Below are 18,074 nucleotides of genomic sequence, written 5' to 3'. Positions count from 1 at the left end.
TTCGACTAACAAATAAGTATTTTCTAAAAAATTATATAAATTTAATACCAACTTGATCTCCGACGTCCAGAAAATCTACCCAAAAGCAAGTTGACACGTGGTGGTCAGTCGAGGCGAGTGGGTATGCGATCCATATCCAGCTACGTAGACGAGCGTGGAACCGCTTACCAGAACCCAAAGATCAAAACCAACGAAAGATTAAAACAGTAGCAAAGTTAAACGACGCGTTTTACTTCTATGCATTTTTTCGCTTAAATGAAACGAAGCATTTCACTTGGCCACATCAGGCGTGCGCGGGGTCTCCCCTATATGGGACTGCATAAAGAATTATTCATTGTGAATCTATACCATAACAACCAACAAAAATGAAAAGTACGGAATCTCTCTGTGTTTGTGTCTCTCCGAGAACCTAAATCCTCGACAGCTCAGAGGTCAGATTTCCTTTGTTATTTTCCTGCTTTTCTTGTCCATAAGAGCAATCTTTTCTATAATCTGCTGGTTCCTTTTTGTTCTTCGTTTATTTATGTATTTGCCCCCTTAATTATGTTCTGCAATCATCTGGTTCCTCTTTCAGCGATCTGTTTGGAAAATGATAAGGTTCCGTATTCACACACTTAACGAGAACTCGAAATGACTGAGTTTTGTGCTTTGCAAATTGTAATGCTTAGATAATTTGAACCATATAAATAGTTTCGCTTAGTAAGGACTGAACTGATTATTGCCGTGGGATATGCAGAAAATTTTAATTATTTAATTTAATTTTTTTTCCATTGAGAATGATTTATTGTAATGATAGATGAGTAGGGAGGTAAGAACATTGTGTTTTGTTTGTTTGTGTTTTATTTCTTTATTTTTTATTTTTAAGCTGGAAACGATATATCTTTTAGATTATGCTTGGTTTGTGGAAAGCTATTTCTGGGAAATTTCAATGCCAAAAGGTATTTCCCATTTCATTTTGCCCGGTCCCATCAGTGGGGATTATAGCTTAGTTGAGTTGACTTTCTATATTATGGTTGGTGAAAAAAAATATATTAGAATTGAAGATTGCTTCCGGTGTAAATTGGTATTTTTCTCCGATGTACACGAGCTGAGGTGACAGATTTATCAAGCTCAATGAGCAGGTATAGAATAAAATAAACGGGGAAGTGAGTACATAACATATAGTGCCATCTTTCTAAAGCAAAAGAAAGCCGGCAGAATAAGGTTATTTTTTAGTAGACCAAACAAATGTATAAAATTTATGGACCTTTGGGTATTAGCATCTACATGTTATTCAGTTTAGCTGAGTAAATATACCTTTGATGCACTTTAGGATTGTTTATTATTTTTTCCCTACATTTATGTGAAAAATTCATATATTAATTAGTAGAATCTGTGTTTTTATGAGTTTTTTGTTTCAAATGAGTGGCCTAAGAGACTGGAACTACTTTTTTCCTTGTTGACATGACTGACATTCTAAAACAAATGGAGGTGATATGAGGCTGCAACAGTATAGTCTATGATTATGTGCAACAACATATTCGCAGTTGTCTTAAACTAAAATGTATGTTACAACCGGCAGGGCTGCAGTTAATGAAATGGGTTATGCAATGAGTAGACTAGATATAGAAGCAGACCTCTGCAATGTGGAGAATACCATCCATGAAGACACTAACAGCCAAAGATCCAACAAGCCATTGACACATTTAGACCATGAGATTGCCCATCTCACGAGGTTAAAATCAGAACCTCACGAACGGTTAAGCCAAGTCATACCTGGCAGGCGAGAGTTACCGGTTTCCACAGTGAAGATGTTGGCTGGTCGAGAGTGTAATTATTCAAGAAGGGGGAGATTCTCATCAGCCGATTGTTGTCATGTCCTAAGCAGATATCTGCCAGTAAATGGTCCTTGGCTAGTTGACCAACAGACCAGCCGAGCCTATGTCTCACAGTTTTCGGCTGATGGTTCCCTTTTTGTTGCTGGATTTCAGGTGAATATGCAACATCACATATTTCTTAAACAGAATAAAAGGATCTTCTCAAGTGGACTAGATGTATTTTCTAGACATATTTAATTTGTTTTCTTAGGCCTCAGTCTGTGAGCTCTGAAGTTTTTAATTACTTTCCCCTCCTTCTTGCATGTCCTTAGTTATAAAACTAAGTACAAGGATGTCTTTTGCAGGGAAGCCACATTAGAATATATAATGTGGACCGAGGATGAATGGTTCAGAAGAACATTCTTGCGAAAAGTGTGCGATGGACAGTTACTGATACATCTCTTTCGCCAGATCAACGCCATCTTGTATGTCCCTATATTTTTGGCCCTTAAATTTGAAACTTGTGTATATATATAGACACACACACACATGGTTTCTAAACTTGTCGACCATGATGCCAGGTGTCTGGTTCTGAGTGGACCTACCCTGTTGTGGACTTGATAAATATACATGCTTTTTGGCCTCTTTACATCTTGGCTGATGTGAAGTATGGATAAAAACCTTTCTATTTTACAGATGTACACCACTAAGCCTGAGGTGTGAGGTGATTAATGTCATCAAATAAGACAAATTGTTATTACCAAAATGGGTATTGTGATATATATCATGATTGTGGTTACTTCCAAAAGGAGGTATTGTGTTTTTCATGCGACCCAAACGTCTTGGTTCTGAGTTCCTTGTCTCAATGCCAGTTTTGTAGTTACCTTGCAAGATTGGATGGTGTTATATCGATAATATTGACTCTGCATGGACAAATTCCCATATTAGAACTAGAACAATCTGTTATCTTGCTCTCTGCTGGAAATCTGTGAGCTAGGAGGACCAAGAGATGCATTGAGTGCACCTGCTTGTATGTGATATAACCCTTGTTATTGTTGATCAAGTAAAAGATCTAAGTAGCTGGAAAATAGTTTGTCTTTGAAATGTCAGTGATGATTTTGTTAGTGAGACTACCAATAAAAAAATAAAAAAAATAAAAGGTAGTGAGACTAAACGGTGCCCTATCCCAGACTATGAAGTTGCCCTCTTGACCACCTATACATGGTCAAAATTAGTAAAAAGACGCTAATTGAATGGGACTGCCAACTTCCTATCTGGTATGACCTGGCTGGTTTGGTTGCATCGCTGTCTGGCAGCTACCAATTTAGGTAGATTAAGGTTTAGTTGAGTTGAGTTCCATTGGAATGCAGTATTTTATTGTTTTTTATAATGTGCATTCTGTCATGTTTGTTAATATAATTTTATTTGAAGGATAGTCTTTCAGCAGGCTAAAGCCTATATTCCAATGTCTCTTCATTGCTGTAATTGGTTAATCAATTTATATTCTGCTATTGCAGGTTTATGCTAGTATGTCACCTATTGTCCATATTGTTAATGTTGGGTCCCCTGAAACAGAGTCTCTAGCAAATATTACGGTATGAAGCCAGTTGTGTTCCAATTTCATTAGATTTTGTAATTACTGTGTTAATGCACGTTACACTGTGGAGTACTAGAATATCATGCCTATTAGTTGATACCATTTACTTCTTTTCTTATGACAATCCTGTGGACTTATATTAGCTTTCAATGAAACTCTTTCTTGCACTTGTATTTGGAGCCATGAAATGAAAAATAAGTCAGAGCTATTTAGGATCTTGAAATGAGGCAGTAAAAGATTCATATGATTAAAGATTTTTGAACTATTAAACCAAGAGATAGGATTCATTGGCTATACAAATTTGGAAATTAAATGCAAGTTTATATCCATGAAGATAAGTGCATGGTTTGACAATATCAATACAGAACTCTACTAGGCTGTATAACCATATGTTTTGAGAAGTTGCCCGTGCATGCACTAGCAAAGATGTCACAAGTGATATAAACTATTAAACAAACCATTGCTTTGGATGATTGCATTTATTTGTTTGAACGTGCATGCATTGTATGAAAAGAAAATGCAAGGAAAAATTTATTGTTATGAATCATAATGCAATTGTAAAAGACATTGGTCACCCTTTTTGTTCATTGTTGTGCCCTTTTAGGCAGGAAATAGTATATGTATTTGCTGTTTTTGCCCCAGGAAGCTGTACTCTTCCCAAATCACCATACTCCTTGACAGCAGTTTCTTCATCCCTCCATTCCCCTCTCCATAATTCTTGCTTGACATTTGGAGTGTGTATGTTATGCACAGGAGATCCATGAAGGTTTGGATTTTTCTGCCGATGATGATGGAGGATTCTCTTTTGGAATCTTCTCTGTCAAATTTTCAACAGATGGACGAGAAGTCATTGCTGGAAGTAGTGATGACTCTATTTATGTTTATGATCTTGAAGCAAATAAGCTTTCTCTCAGAATTTTGGCACACAAGGTATTGTTACCTTATTCATAAGCACTTATATTCATCTTGTTTTGATTTGCATAGTTTTCTGGTTGGATATTGATTTTTGCGTCCTCTTGCATAAAGACAGACAGCTTATGCTCCGTCATAGCTGATTTATTTGACTGACAATGTCTTCATGATCTATTTTTCTCTCTTCAAATCCTGAACTTATCTACAAATGTTATGTTGCAGTTGAGTTGGTAAACGATGTGCTAGGGAGAGCCTTAAGCCTCACTTTAAATAACAGTTCTTCTGGCATAATGTATCTAATATGTTATCCTCAAAATACCAATGCTCTTTCCAAGTTTGTTGTTAGCAAATTTGAGTAATTTTGATAGAGAATAAAATCAGGAATTTCAGAATGGAGGTTTTTCAATGGATCCATATTGTCTAATCCTTGAGTGTTATTGGACTTCATTTTATGGAAGAACACTTATATTTTAAACAGATTTTTCTATTGAAGGGGACAATAGATCTTTTATGGTGTCTTAAGTTTGCATTTTATTTTGTGTTGCAGTCTGATGTGAACACTGTATGTTTTGCTGATGAAAGTGGCCATCTCATTTATTCTGGGAGTGACGACGCTCTCTGTAAGGTAAATCTTACTCTTCTTTGTGGGATTTTCGTATGGGATCAATTGCATTTTTCCTCCCTAGTCTATGGGATCAGTACAGTTTTCCTCTAAAATAAAAGATTAACCTGCCAATGTGTCAGCATGTGGCAAGTAGCCCCCGCCCCCGGATTGAGTGTAGGAAGGTGGTGAATAAGACCCCACATTGCCTGGAAGGGAAAACTATTGTCCTTTGTAATGATTCCAAAGAGCTCCAATTATAACATTGACAGTCCTTTGGTGAATGAGCCTAGATGTGGTTTGGGCTTTCTTTGAGTCATTACAATTACAAATGGTGTCAGAGTCAATCCCAACCATAATATAACATCATTCATAATTCTGAAAGACATATCTTTATGTAGGTGTGGGACAGACGTTGCTTTGTTGCTAGAGATAAACCGGCAGGGGTCCTTATGGGACATCTTGAAGGAATTACATTTATTGACAGCCGTGGAGATAGTCGTTATTTAATATCAAATGGAAAAGATCAGACTATAAAACTTTGGGATATCCGGAGAATGTCTTCTAGTGTCACATGGTACAATCTGACTTCCCATGTTGCCTGGAAATTTGTGTTGTATATATATGGAGTTGTGATCTCCATCATGTAGTGGAGGTGCATTTGATATCTGTTTTTATTTATGATATTTTGTTGTTGATCTAACGATGGTTATCTTGAATACACACACACACACACACACACACATTTTCCCTGGGGACTTGAATAACTTTTTTGGGATATAAAAGACGTGCTGTAACTATACAGGGAAAGTGCTAGCCACATCTATGCAATAACACCAAAATCTCAATTTGAAGCTTTCATATAATCACTTATAAAGCTCTGTTTCTCCCAGTAAGTAGCCAATGTGAGATTTAACACCCATGAATACCTTCATAACCTACCCACTCTATGGGAGTTATTCATGTTTCCAATGTGAGACTGGATTGTCACAAACTTCCTTTCTTAAATTCCTGACCTCATCAGGGCCATGTTATGTAGTGTTTCAGTATCACATGGCTGACCTTACTCAATGACTCTGATGACATATATAACAACACAGAAAACGCTGCCCACATTGGCACTATAACCCCAAAAAGACTAGTCAATTTGAAGTTTCCCCAGTTACAAGACCTAGTAAGTAGCCAATGTAGGACTTAGCACCGATGACCAACTTTATAACCTACCCACTCTATGGGGGTTATCCATATTTCTAATTTGGTACCGGGGTGTTACACGACTAGACTTGAAATGGCTCAGATGCATTTTCTATTGAGTTGGTGAACAACGTAGAACCATCACCAGAGGTCAGAACAGAAATTCAGATTTTATCATATTATGACTCCTGAAATATGATTTTTGCATGCACTCCAATGTCTAAAGCTACTTGAAATGTGAAAGATTGATACCATTTTCCATATTTGTGAGATGATGCTACACCACTGGCACCTTTAATAGAAAAGTTTTAGTTCCTTATTCCAAAAGATGTTAAAATCTAGAACACTATACATGTAGAAAACCAGGCTTATCGTACTTTCATAATTTACTTCGTACCAGTAAGTGAACAGACAATGTTAGTTGTAATTAATTTTGATTTGAACTCTGTATGATCATGTAGAGGTTGAGTTATAGATCAAATCTTGTAATCTGCCGGTGGGTTTTTGTTTGCATCAAAACTAAGGATATCCACAAGGTCTAATATTTTTCAGAATGAGATTTTCCTGAGTGCACAATAATATAACCAGTGTTGCTCTCCATTTCAGCAATTCAGGCTTTAGGAGTTATGAATGGGACTACAGATGGATGGACTACCCACCACAGGCAAAAGATTTGAAACACCCATGTGATCAGTCAGTGGCTACATATAGAGCTCATTCAGTCTTGCGAACTCTTATTCGCTGCTACTTCTCCCCAGAATACAGGTAAGCCTCAATCATAGTTCCTCTAATGCAGAGCTGTTTGTTTGATGCTAGTTGGGCCTGTTCAACCTGAACCAATGGGCCTGTCTATGTAAATAGACCTGATGGACCTAATTATTTTCATGGGCATCTATTTTGAATAAATACACAGCACAGTTTATTTATTTATTTTTGTATTTTTTTCTCCAATTTTGACACTGGTTCAGAATGGAACTTACAAATCAATTTCTTGAAATTTGCAGCACTGGTCAAAAGTACATCTACACTGGATCTCACAATTCATGTGTTTATATATATGATTTGGTATGTAAACCACTACTGCTTCCATTATCTTTGTGCTTTATCTTCTGTGAGGTTTTGCAATCCTCTATTCCTCTTCACCTTTTCTATGCCTTGTTTAGATGTATAGTTATATTTTGGATCATAAAAGTTTCATACTGCTTTTCTAATGTCAACAAGAAGTTGCAACCCATCATTGGCTTGATACTGTGGTTGCGTGATGACTTTGACCATCAAATTAAAGATAAATGTACAAAGTAACGTGAAGATCTCATATAACATTGTGAACTGGTTTCCTTGTGACCATATCTGAAGTTGAAGCCAATATTATAGTTTGTACAATTTCAACTGATAATTATGTTATAAAAGATATGACAATTATGTTATACCCAGTTGGGGAGCTCTCTCTGTTGATAGTAATTTGGTAATTATTTGTAGGTGAGTGGAGCCCAAGTTGCAACACTCAAGCATCATAAATCACCTGTAAGAGACTGTAGTTGGCACCCTTACTACCCTATGCTTGTTAGCTCCTCTTGGGATGGGGATGTTGTCAAATGGGAGTTTCCCGGAAGTGGTGAAGCACGAGCCTCCTCGAGCAGGAGGAGAGTTCGGAGGAGACACATTTAATGAAGATTACTTGTTATGTGAGCAAATTATTGAAGATTATATCTGGTAAATTATTATTGTTGTTTGTATAGTGGTTCAAGCTATTTTTCATCCTCAAATAAGGTGTAACTGATGAGCAATATGAAGCATGAGAATGATTGTCTCCTCCTATTCACCATGTCAGTTGTACATAAATACCACTTAAACTGAAGATATTGACCTTATATAGTTGTACAAATTCATGGATAATGGTTCACCAAATAAATACACCTCTGGTGAATAATATGGGTGCTCACCTCATCTTTGTTTTAATATTTTTGTTATTACTCTTACAAGTAACTTTAGCTGTGACATACGTAGCTCTACAAGAACACAAGCATGGGTGGATGTGTTGGCTTTCCCCACCGGTGCTTCCCTTTTTTCTCAAGAGTGGCTTATTATTTATATGTTCCTGTCTGATGTGGCAACCTCATGGCCGTCCAACTGCATCCCAGTTTTCATGTTATGATCACGAGGGTTAAAGGCTTAACCGAATTAGTATTGAAAAGCTTTAGGACTGTTGGATAACTTGTCTCTGATACCAATTGGTAAAGACTCAACTATTGATTCAAAAGCTCTAAGATTGTTGGATACTAATTCAGTTAAGCCTTTAACTCTCAGGATCATAACATATCAAGATCGAGTCAATGGAGGGGAGTTTGATTGGGAACTACAGGAGCCAAATTTTACCAATCCGACCCTGGCCTGCACAAAATTTTACATTTATTTCATTTTTAGTTTGTTTTGTTCTGATCAAAACAACATATCAACTCGGTTAGCTCAGGTGGAGTTACAAAATTGGCCTCCGAGTTTTCATCGATTTGCAAAAGTTTTTTGGGTTTTTAAGTTTGCAATTAATTAACTCCCTAGTTTTGGAGAAATTTACAATTAGGTCATAACATTAACCCTTCTAACAACAAAGTTGCCATGTAACTCAAAATTTGTGTCCACCAATTAAAAATAGACATGTTTCAGCTCAACTCAACATGAACTATCTCTAATAAAGATAATATATATATATATATATATATATATATATATATATTTGTTTTTAGAATTGCCAAAAGCTATGAAAAAAGTTAAAAAAAAATTGAAACAATTCAAAATTAGAAAATAAAAATGAAGATACTATAAAACAAAAGTCAAACTAAAAAACGTACAAATTGGAAAATAAATAAAATAAGTAAATAACAAAAGACAGAATAAATTATAAGAAACTTATAACTAAAGAATTGAGTGGAAAAAAGGGGTCAAATGGCTTATGGTGGCATCTAGGGAAGTAATTAATTTGGTTCGGTTTGGTTTTGGACTTACTAGTAAATCCAACCAAAACCAATTCAATTTGGGCTAGAACCAACCGGTTTACTAAGGGATTGGTACTTTCGATTTTCTCAATTTTTCGATTCACTTCCATTTTATAGTGATAGTTCAGTTTTAAGCTTTTTGTTGGACTGGTTGATCTTTCTAATCTAAATGAATAATTTTTTAGCCTAAAAATAATCTCAGTCCAAAATACCATGCATATAACCAAATAAATGCTAAATATAATTAGCCAAAATACACTTATTAGTCTAATAAAAACATGCATATAATAATACCTAAAAAAACCTACTAAAAAAATGTACATAACAACATTCCTAAGGTCTAAAAGTCTAAAACATGCATATAAGTTATAATCAAATATAGTTAAAAACAATTAGCGAACATACACAGAAGCTAAAAAGAAAAATACACTAAAATAATTGCAAATGCAACCCTAAATGAAGCATATAACTTAACATGTAAGGATAAATAATACGTGAATAACTTAATATTAATTATTATTTATGTATAAGAGTAAGTTTATATCAAGGAAACATTAATAATAAGATTAAAATTTTACGCTATAATTATTAGCTTCATAATATGTATAATGCATATATCATATTATATATATGTGTGTGTGTGAAAAATTCTATTCTTAATATATAGAGCATATATAGTAAAGTGCTTATATAATATAATTTGATTCAGAAAATACATTTTAAGATTTGAACTTTACAAATCAAATTTTACAATTTAAGTGATATGAATGATGTGCTCTATACACTGACTTGAGAATATAATAAATTATATATATATATATCTAAACTATATATAATAAGTATCGATAGTCATGAACAGTGATTTTGTCATCCTCCATGTAGCTGTTTGTTTTTTGTGTGTTTTCTCCTTTTTATCCCTCTGTTTTAGTGTTTTTGTCCATTTAACTGGGGCTATTTTGGTCTTTCGGGATATTTTAGTCTTTTTATCCTTTCCTTTCCCGAGATATATACCTGGTTTTAACTTAAAACCTTCTCTCTCTCTCTCTGCCTTTATTGTTCGATTTTAACTCTCTCTCTCTGCTTTTTCGCTTCCCGAAAGCTCTCTCTTCTCTCTTCTCTGTCTGCATCTGGGTTGTCTTCTCACGACTCCTCTCTTCTCCAAAAGCGACGCTCTTTCTGTCTGGCTTCTCTCTCTGGTTTGTTTCTTTCGATTTTTTTCCTTTTCGGTGTTGTTGGTTTGGAGATTTTACAACGGTTTGCTGGGTTTTTTTTTGGGTGTCTTTCATTTGGGAATTTCACATGGGTTTGCATGTTGGGTGTTGTTTATTTGCGAGGAAATAAAGTTTTTTTTTTCGCATTTGCATGTTGTGGGTTTGGATGTTGTGGGTTTTTTGTATTTTTTTTGTTTTTTACATAAACATTAACTTTTTTCTTCATATTTTCATGTTGCGGGCTTGCATGTTGTGGGTTTTTGTGTTTTTTGTGAAAAAATATTTTTTTTTTGTGGGTTTTTTTTTAATTTTTAATTTTATGTTGATTGCTGTTTATTTTTTTGTGTTTTTCGTTTCGTTGATGATTTTTTTTGTGATTTCTTTATCAAAGATATAATTTTTTTGGTTGTTTGATGGATTTGTTTTCCTTTTTTTTTTTGTGTGTATTTGCATGTTGTGACTTTTCTATTTTCGGTTTTCTCTCTTTGGGTTTGTTATTTGTGGCATTGGGTTTGTCTCTGTTGATTTTTTTTTCTTTAGATATGCATGTTGTGAGTTATTTTTTTCTCTTCGTTGATGGTTTGTCTTCAATTTTTTTGGTTGTTTGATGTTTTTTTTGTGTGGATTTGCATGTTGTGAGTTCTCTGAGTTTGGGTTTTCTCTCTTTGCGTTTGTTATTCTTTGTTTATTTTTTTCGTGTAGATTTGCATGTTCTGAGTTATTTTCTATTCTTTGTTTTTGTCATTCAAATGTTTTTGAAAAAATATATATTTTTTCTCTTCGTTGATGGTTTGTCTTCGATTTTTTTGGTTGTTTGATGGTATTTTTTTTTTTGTTTGATGGGGTTTTTTTCCATGTATATTTGCATGTTGTGTGTCGGAGGTTTTTTTTTGTTGTGTAGTTAGATGAAAGTCAGTTTATGTTTGGTTATTTGCTTTCCTTTTGTATCTTATTTCCTTGCATGTTGTGATTTTTCTGACTTTTTCTGCACTGCATGTGCGTTATTAATTTTTTATTTGTTTTTCTTTTGTATGTTATTTGCTTGCATGTTGTGGTTTTTTTGGCTTCTTCTGCATTGCATGTGCGTTATTAATTTCCTGCATTAGATGTAAATTTCTTGGGCTATTTAGTTTGGGGATTGTGTTTGTAAATTTTTTTCATTTCTGTGTAAATCTTTGATGATTTTTTGTTATAATTTTATAACTGTATTTATAAAATTAATATATAGTATGGAACTGATTTTAATAAATATATTTCCTGTATATAACTGTTTTATATTATTTTTGTTTTATTAAATTGTTGTCTTTTTCATTTGATGTTATGATGAGTAACTGGTTTTGGCCTTTTGACTAACTAGTTTTGGTCTTTATTTTAGGATGGTGTCTCCTTTTTTACAATCTTTTGTGATTTGTTTGCATTATTTATTATTTTTATTGTGAATATATTTATTGTGTGACACTAACTTTTTGTTTATTTTTTTGTAGAGGGTTTCTAACAATAGTATTTACATTAGAGTTTTACTTTAAGATTTGTTTTTCTCAACTATTTCGTTATAACATGTGATTATTAGTTTATCTATCTATATCTATACTTCTATATCTATCTATACTATATATAATAAGTGTCGATAGCCATGAACAGTGATCTTGTTGTCCTCCATGTAGCTATCCTTTTTTTGTGTCTTTTCTCCTTTTTATCCCTCTGTTTTAGTGTTTTTGTCCGTTTAACTGGGGCTATTTTGGTCTTTCAGGATATTTTAGTCTTTTTATCATTTCCTTTCCCGAGATATATACCTGGTTTTAACTTAAAACCGTCTCTCTCTATCTATGCCTTTATTGTTGGATTTTAACTCTCTCTCTCTCTCTCTCTCTGCCTTTTCCTTTCATGCATTTTTTAAGTTCTGCTTCATTTATTTTTTTATTCAATTGTTCATACTTTTTTTTTTCCCTCTTTGAATTTATGCACTTGATTGTTTAGTTCTGTGAAGGAATTTGGGTTGTGTGTTGTGGATTTGGATATTGTGGGTTTATGTGTTTAGTTTTTTGTTTCATGCATTTTTTAACTTCTTCATGTACTATAAATATATTTTTCTGTAGTAACTATAGAAAATATAATTGTTAAATATGGACCAGAAAAAACATTCAATATTTTTATTTGTTAATAAAAATGCTTTTATAAATTGTGATTCTATTATTGGTTTTTGTTTCTCTTTGAATTTATGTATTTGATTGGTTTAATTCTTTGAAGGAATTTCTTTTCAACTTTGATTGATTTTGTTTTGTGGAGTTTGAGTTGTGTGAAGTTATTTTTTTCAGGTGCAATGCAGTGTTGTGTTTTCCTGTTTATATAAAGATAGTTTGGTCTTTTTAGAGGGGCTATAGGTTTTGCTTTAATGGGACCCCATCGATATGGCAGGGTAATACTCACTTGAATGGCTATATTGCAGTCTGTGGTACTTTCCGCATAAGGCAATCGGGGTTTGGGTGGGGTTTTGTAGCCATTTGATGCGAATGGTTCTGGTGCTTTTGTGGTTGGTTTTTATTTTTTTTTTATGGCATTTTTTATGTTGCTTTAAGACTTGCATTTTTTTTTTTATTTTTCCATTGTCGATGATGCACTTCGTTATTCTGAAAAAAGGTAAGTGGATTTTTGTCTGGCCGTTCCATGTTTGTGGTGTTATTTTTTATTTTTTATTTTTTTGTAGAAGTTTTGATGAAATATATGATTTTTTGTTTTTACTTTAAAAAACTGTGATATTTTATCATTTAATGGATAGTATTTATTTGTTTGTGGAAGAAATATATGGATTCTTTTCGTTTGCTATACCGTGAAAGATAATTCTACTTTTTTTTTTTTTAAAGATTTAAAGTTTTTTTTTAAAGGCCGGTTTAAGTAAGTGTTTTGATGCACTCACTTGTTGCAATCAGCTCTGATGGCAGCGTCATGTTTGAGACACGGGAATTTTTTTTGTATTTCATTGCTTGTTATTATTATATTGGCTATGTGATATCTTTTTTTTCCCCTGTTTGTATATATTTTCATTTGTGTATTTTTTGTTACAATGTTGGGTTTTTTTCCCCTTTGATTTTTTGCTGTCTTTCTTTTTGAAGTTTTTTTTTTTTTTGTTGTCATTTGTTGTTCTGTTTTTTCGTCTCTTATGCTGCAGTATTTTTTGAGGTATATTTACCAATTTAAAGTTTTTATATCTTGACTTGTCATTCTGTTTGCTCCAAAAGAAAAGAATTTAAATGATGAGAGTTTTCAAAAAATGATGAAATTTTTTGACATAATTGTCTGTAGTAATTATCTTCAAATGAAAGAAGAAATTGTTATGGTGTCATTTCATGATCTGATGAAAATCCTCTTTATTTATGTTCTTTCTATTAGGATTAACAGTTTGATGCGTGATGTATACTTTGGTTTCTATGTTATGGTTGTTGTGTGATATATTCTTGCAATCGAATAAAGGATAGCATTTGTTATTCTGTTTGTTCTGTAAAATAGAATTTAGATGATGAGGGTTTTCATGAGATGTTGAACTTTTTTAGTGTAATTGCTTGCAGTGATAATCTTCAAATGAAAGAAGAAGTTGGTCTTATTGCACCATCTGACAAAAATCCTCCTCATTTGTGCTCTTTGTATTGAAATTAACAGTTTGATAGAAAAACCTTGATCATTGTTTTGTTTAAATTTTTTATTTATTAACTATTAAATGCTGTTATGTGAACATGAAAGTATGAAAATTGTGTTGTTATGTTTTGTCTCTAGTATATATATAAAAGTATAATTTGGTTTGATTCGGTTCGGTCCACAAAACATGAAAACTGGTTTACAGAAAATCTCAGTCTAGTGAATTGAAACCGATCACGATTCTATGGGATCTTTATCTTTAACCCATTATAGCATCTTCATGCAAGTCACCTCTAGGTAGCCCAATCTGGGCCGACCAATGGTGGCTTGTGAGGGAGCCACATCTGTGGTGGCCAGATCTTGTCGAGACACCTTTGGGTAGTTGTCCTCATGATGGGGCGGGCTATCCCTGAAGAATGAAGATGGCTCTAGGCCACTATCTTGGGGGGTGGCTCCCTCGTAGGCCACCTAGAAGTATCTCTCGTGATGGCGGCACCACCAAAGGTGGCGGCCAAGGTGGTGACTTGGGGTTGGCCATCAAATTTTTTTTTTTTAATTTATATTTTCTGTTAAATGCTATTTTTTCTTTTTAAGTTTGTATTAAAATGTTTTTTGTTTCTAATTTTTAAGTTTTTAAATTTATTTTGTTTTATTTATTTGTTAAGTCTTGTTCTACAATTTATCTTTCTTAATTTTTTGTCTATATTTTTATTTTTATTTTTTTTTTACTAAAACTTTTTGTTCTTTTTTTCTTAGTTTTTATTAAATTAATTTCTAATTATTTCAATTTTTGGCTTTTCTCATAGTTTTTTACTTTTTTTTAAAAAAAAAAGCTATATAATTTCTTTTAGCAGAGGTAGCTAAAGTGGCTCAAAGTTTCAACATGTAAACTTCAAATTGGTTGATACGATAGACTATGAGCCACGTGACAGCTGTGCCGTTACATGCTAGACGAGGTAATGCTAAAGGAACCGAAGGATCTAATTATAAAATTTCGTCAAATCCAGGGAGTTGATGAGGAAAATTGAAAACCCAAGGGAGGGTTTTTCAAATCAGTAAAAAGTCAGGGACTGATTTCTTTTGCTAAAATGATCCTGTGGTTCTTGGAGGCTGGTAAATGAAAATTCATGTTCACTCAACGAAGGAAGAAAGAAAGAAACACAGGCATTAACCATTTTGTTAAAAAAATGGAAAAAGTTGGACCCATCTGATCTAATCAAAGAAAATATAAAAGAAAAAAATTAACTAGTGAGCAGCAACAACACAAGGAAGGAATATGTTCTGCAAAAAGAAGGTAGAAACTATTTATTCACATTAGACATAATTCTTGAGGAATCCTTCAGCAAGTCTTGATATTCTATGAGGATATACTTTGAACACTAAAAAGTCTGTAACATCAAATCCTTCATTTCTTGTTTCTGCCTTCATGGGATGACTCAAAAGTCACGACTACACGCCGGCAGCTCGGATCTGTTGCTCCAGCTAGAGTAATGGGGAAACAGTTATTTATACATCACAGTTTATATGCAAATGTTAAAACAAACTAGATAATCAGCCAAGGATGCCATTGGAGGGTGTTTTTTAACATCCAACTGGAGAAAGAATTGACAGAAATTTCCTCACAATGATCTCAATGATTCTCTATCATGGGAAGAAAAACATTCAATGCTCAAACCAAAATGGTGTTTAGAAAGGCCAAAAAATGAAAGTTCAGGATCATTTCAATGATATTCTGGGCATATAAAATTTTATTTTCTTCAAGCAATCATTAACCATATTGACATGTTTTCTGGTACCCTGGATTATCAACATCATTCAAAAATAGTAAAAGCTAAGCTTCCTTCAACAGAAGGATATGCTTACCCTGAACAAATATTCAAGCTGGTTTTTCAGTACAGAGTATTCAAACTGCAGTTTTTGCATACATATCAAACACCTGCACCAAACAATCTGGCGTCAGTCAGATTCTGGCACGAGAATTATGTCACTAGCCCCAACCATCATGTTGAGGATTGTGTTGTGTGAAGGCATATTTTCGTGATTTTTGGTTTACTCAGGTATGCTTTCTAAAAGAATAATTGTCTTATGATAGTTAAATTTTAGTCAGATACTAGAAAGCAAGGAATTAACTCCCATTTAAACTTGTAATTTAGATCATTTTAGTTACTTTTTAAACAAATCACAGCAACAAAGTGATTCACATATTCTTCCAGAATTCATCAATTTCATATAAAACTTCAGTAGTCAAACATCAAAAACTATGACTTTGGACATAATCAATCATTCATAGACTAGTACATGGTTTTTGTAAAGAAGAATAGCAAATATAAACAGGATAAACTCTGAAAATTTTACATAGCATGTCTCATAGGGGCTGAGGAAAAAAGAGAACTGCAACATGAGAACGAAGATAACTCACTCGTCAATGTTCTGGGCCTCACAATAATTTCTGAACTCGATGCACACATTTTTAACTCTCTTGGCACCTATGCTGTAAGAAATGGGAAAATAGAAGGAAAATGTTTGAATTCAGCGCATCAGAAAATAAAATTCTTCCCAGCCACGATATTAGCAATAATGTGAAGCAATTACATATGCCATAACTTTAAAAAGTATTTGGAGAAGTTAATTAAGCAAAAATGAGATAACCATATCAGGCATTTTAATAAAAAGGAAAGAAACAAAGAGAGTAAAGGAGAAAATCAACAAATACCTGGCACTACTACCCTTGAACTGATGAACATGGGCATCTACCTGTTTGAAATCCACAGCTTTCTGCTCCCTACACTAGTATAAACAGTTCAATAAACATTTCTACTATCGCTGAAGCAATTTCCTGCCACCCAAACACAATACAAAAAAAAAAAAAAAAATCCTCCACAATTAACCAAATAGATAAAAGAATACGCACACAGCTTTGGCCAAATTGTTCAGGAGCTTCTCAGAATCATCAAAGAAAATAGACACAACCTCAACCACAAAATCTGGGCTGCTCTCATCTTGCAGTTTCTGAAGTTGTTCAAACTGGTCATCCAAATATCCCTTCACACCACCAACAAAAAAAAAATCATCAGAATTCCTCTAGCAACCTCAAAAATAGAACCCAGGACGAGACTAGTAAAAATTCCATTCCAGCTGTCTCGATGGAAAACCAGTTAATTTTTCAGGAGACTTTGAAAGCCTCGTATGTTTGCATAAATTTTAAGTCTTTACATATGGAAGAAAACGTAGCATGCCATCCATTTTCTTCCGGGCAACAACTGTATTCACTTTACGCCTCCCAGAAAAACTATTCCATTACCAAATGACAAATCCCATAAATAATTTGAAAAAATTTACATAAAAAAAAAAAAAAAAAATTAAAGAGAAGGAAAAAAAAAAAACTAACCTCCTTACGCAGAAAAGCGGAATGTTCCCGCAACTGTCTCTGCAACTGGATCATAACATCCATTGATTTGGTTTCTTACTCCAACTGGGGGACTCTCACTAACCCAGAACGACCCACAAACGATGTGTCGAAATCCTTATCTCACAGCCCCATCTCACAGATTATGTAGTACGAAGGTTGACCAAACAGTGAGTCAATCAGAGATAAGGACGTGGGTCTCCTCCTCCACCACCCTTTCCTGTAGAAAACGCTAAAAAGAACATGTTTGAGAAAGCCGAAACCGAAAGCGTGCAAATGAATTGCCATAAATTAGTATCTTACTGATTTTGGTTATCATAACAAATATAACATTTAAGCCTGCCTTATCTTTTCTTCCTTCCTTTTCTATTATGGGTTCCTCGTCATCTGTTTTTTTAATCCAGTTATCTAATCAGGGTGCTCACTACTGAATTGGAGAATCATTTTACAACTCTTCAGTGCCCTCAACAGCCCCCAGCATGCTATCTCATTACTCCAACTTTATCTAAGTCAAGAGTCAGATGTCATATGACCTGACTTTTTAAATGAAAAATCTAGATGTCTTCCTTTTGTTAAAAAAAAAAAAAAAAACTTTATCTGATATCACACTTTTTATTTTGAAAAATATTATCTATACTAACAATTTTATTCACGTAACCATATGCACTGGCATGTTAGCCGCTGAAATGATGAAAATTTTGAAATTCAAAACTCGAATTAAAAAAAAAAAAAAAAAA

The 18,074-nt window shown here is 33.8% G+C and overlaps 1 protein-coding gene and 1 pseudogene across 4 annotated transcripts; one reads left to right on the top strand and one right to left on the bottom strand.

Annotated features, from left to right (window-relative positions):
* The first annotated feature begins 336 nt into the window (after positions 1 to 336).
* On the top strand, positions 337 to 8,059 carry LOC121263634 (annotated as a pseudogene).
* Positions 8,060 to 15,208: 7,149 nt separating this feature from the next.
* LOC121263633 (histidine-containing phosphotransfer protein 1-like) lies at positions 15,209 to 17,798 on the bottom strand. 4 transcript variants are annotated; one of them, XM_041166650.1, is made up of 7 exons: positions 17,641 to 17,797; positions 17,320 to 17,569; positions 16,843 to 16,973; positions 16,645 to 16,713; positions 16,351 to 16,422; positions 15,795 to 15,867; positions 15,209 to 15,413 (listed from the first exon to the last, which is right to left on the bottom strand). In XM_041166650.1, exons 2-7 carry the CDS (start codon positions 17,380 to 17,382, stop codon positions 15,381 to 15,383), a joined length of 441 nt encoding a protein of 146 aa, XP_041022584.1. In that variant the 5' UTR covers positions 17,383 to 17,569; positions 17,641 to 17,797; the 3' UTR covers positions 15,209 to 15,380. The 4 variants fall into 4 exon arrangements, with proteins under 4 accessions (XP_041022584.1, XP_041022582.1, XP_041022586.1 ...); XM_041166648.1 differs by having other exon boundaries at positions 17,320 to 17,557; XM_041166652.1 differs by lacking the exon at positions 15,795 to 15,867 and having other exon boundaries at positions 17,320 to 17,557; positions 17,641 to 17,798.
* Between the last annotated feature and the right edge of the window lie 276 nt (positions 17,799 to 18,074).

Source organism: Juglans microcarpa x Juglans regia, chromosome 4S, assembly GCF_004785595.1.
Source record: "Juglans microcarpa x Juglans regia isolate MS1-56 chromosome 4S, Jm3101_v1.0, whole genome shotgun sequence".
NCBI classification, from domain to species: domain Eukaryota; kingdom Viridiplantae; phylum Streptophyta; class Magnoliopsida; order Fagales; family Juglandaceae; genus Juglans; species Juglans microcarpa x Juglans regia.
This window is presented reverse-complemented; position numbering and strand designations above follow the sequence as displayed.

Excerpts from the sequence above, each read along its gene's own strand:
- LOC121263633 (XM_041166650.1), bottom strand. The coding sequence starts at position 17,382 with ATGGATGTTATGATCCAGTTGCAGAGACAGTTGCGGGAACATTCCGCT. Across the intron at positions 16,714-16,842 it reads AACAATTTGGCCAAAGCTGT|GGAGCAGAAAGCTGTGGATT; the intron begins GTGCGTATTCTT and ends ATACTAGTGTAG. Across the intron at positions 16,423-16,644 it reads TTCAAGGGTAGTAGTGCCAG|CATAGGTGCCAAGAGAGTTA; the intron begins GTATTTGTTGAT and ends CATTTCTTACAG.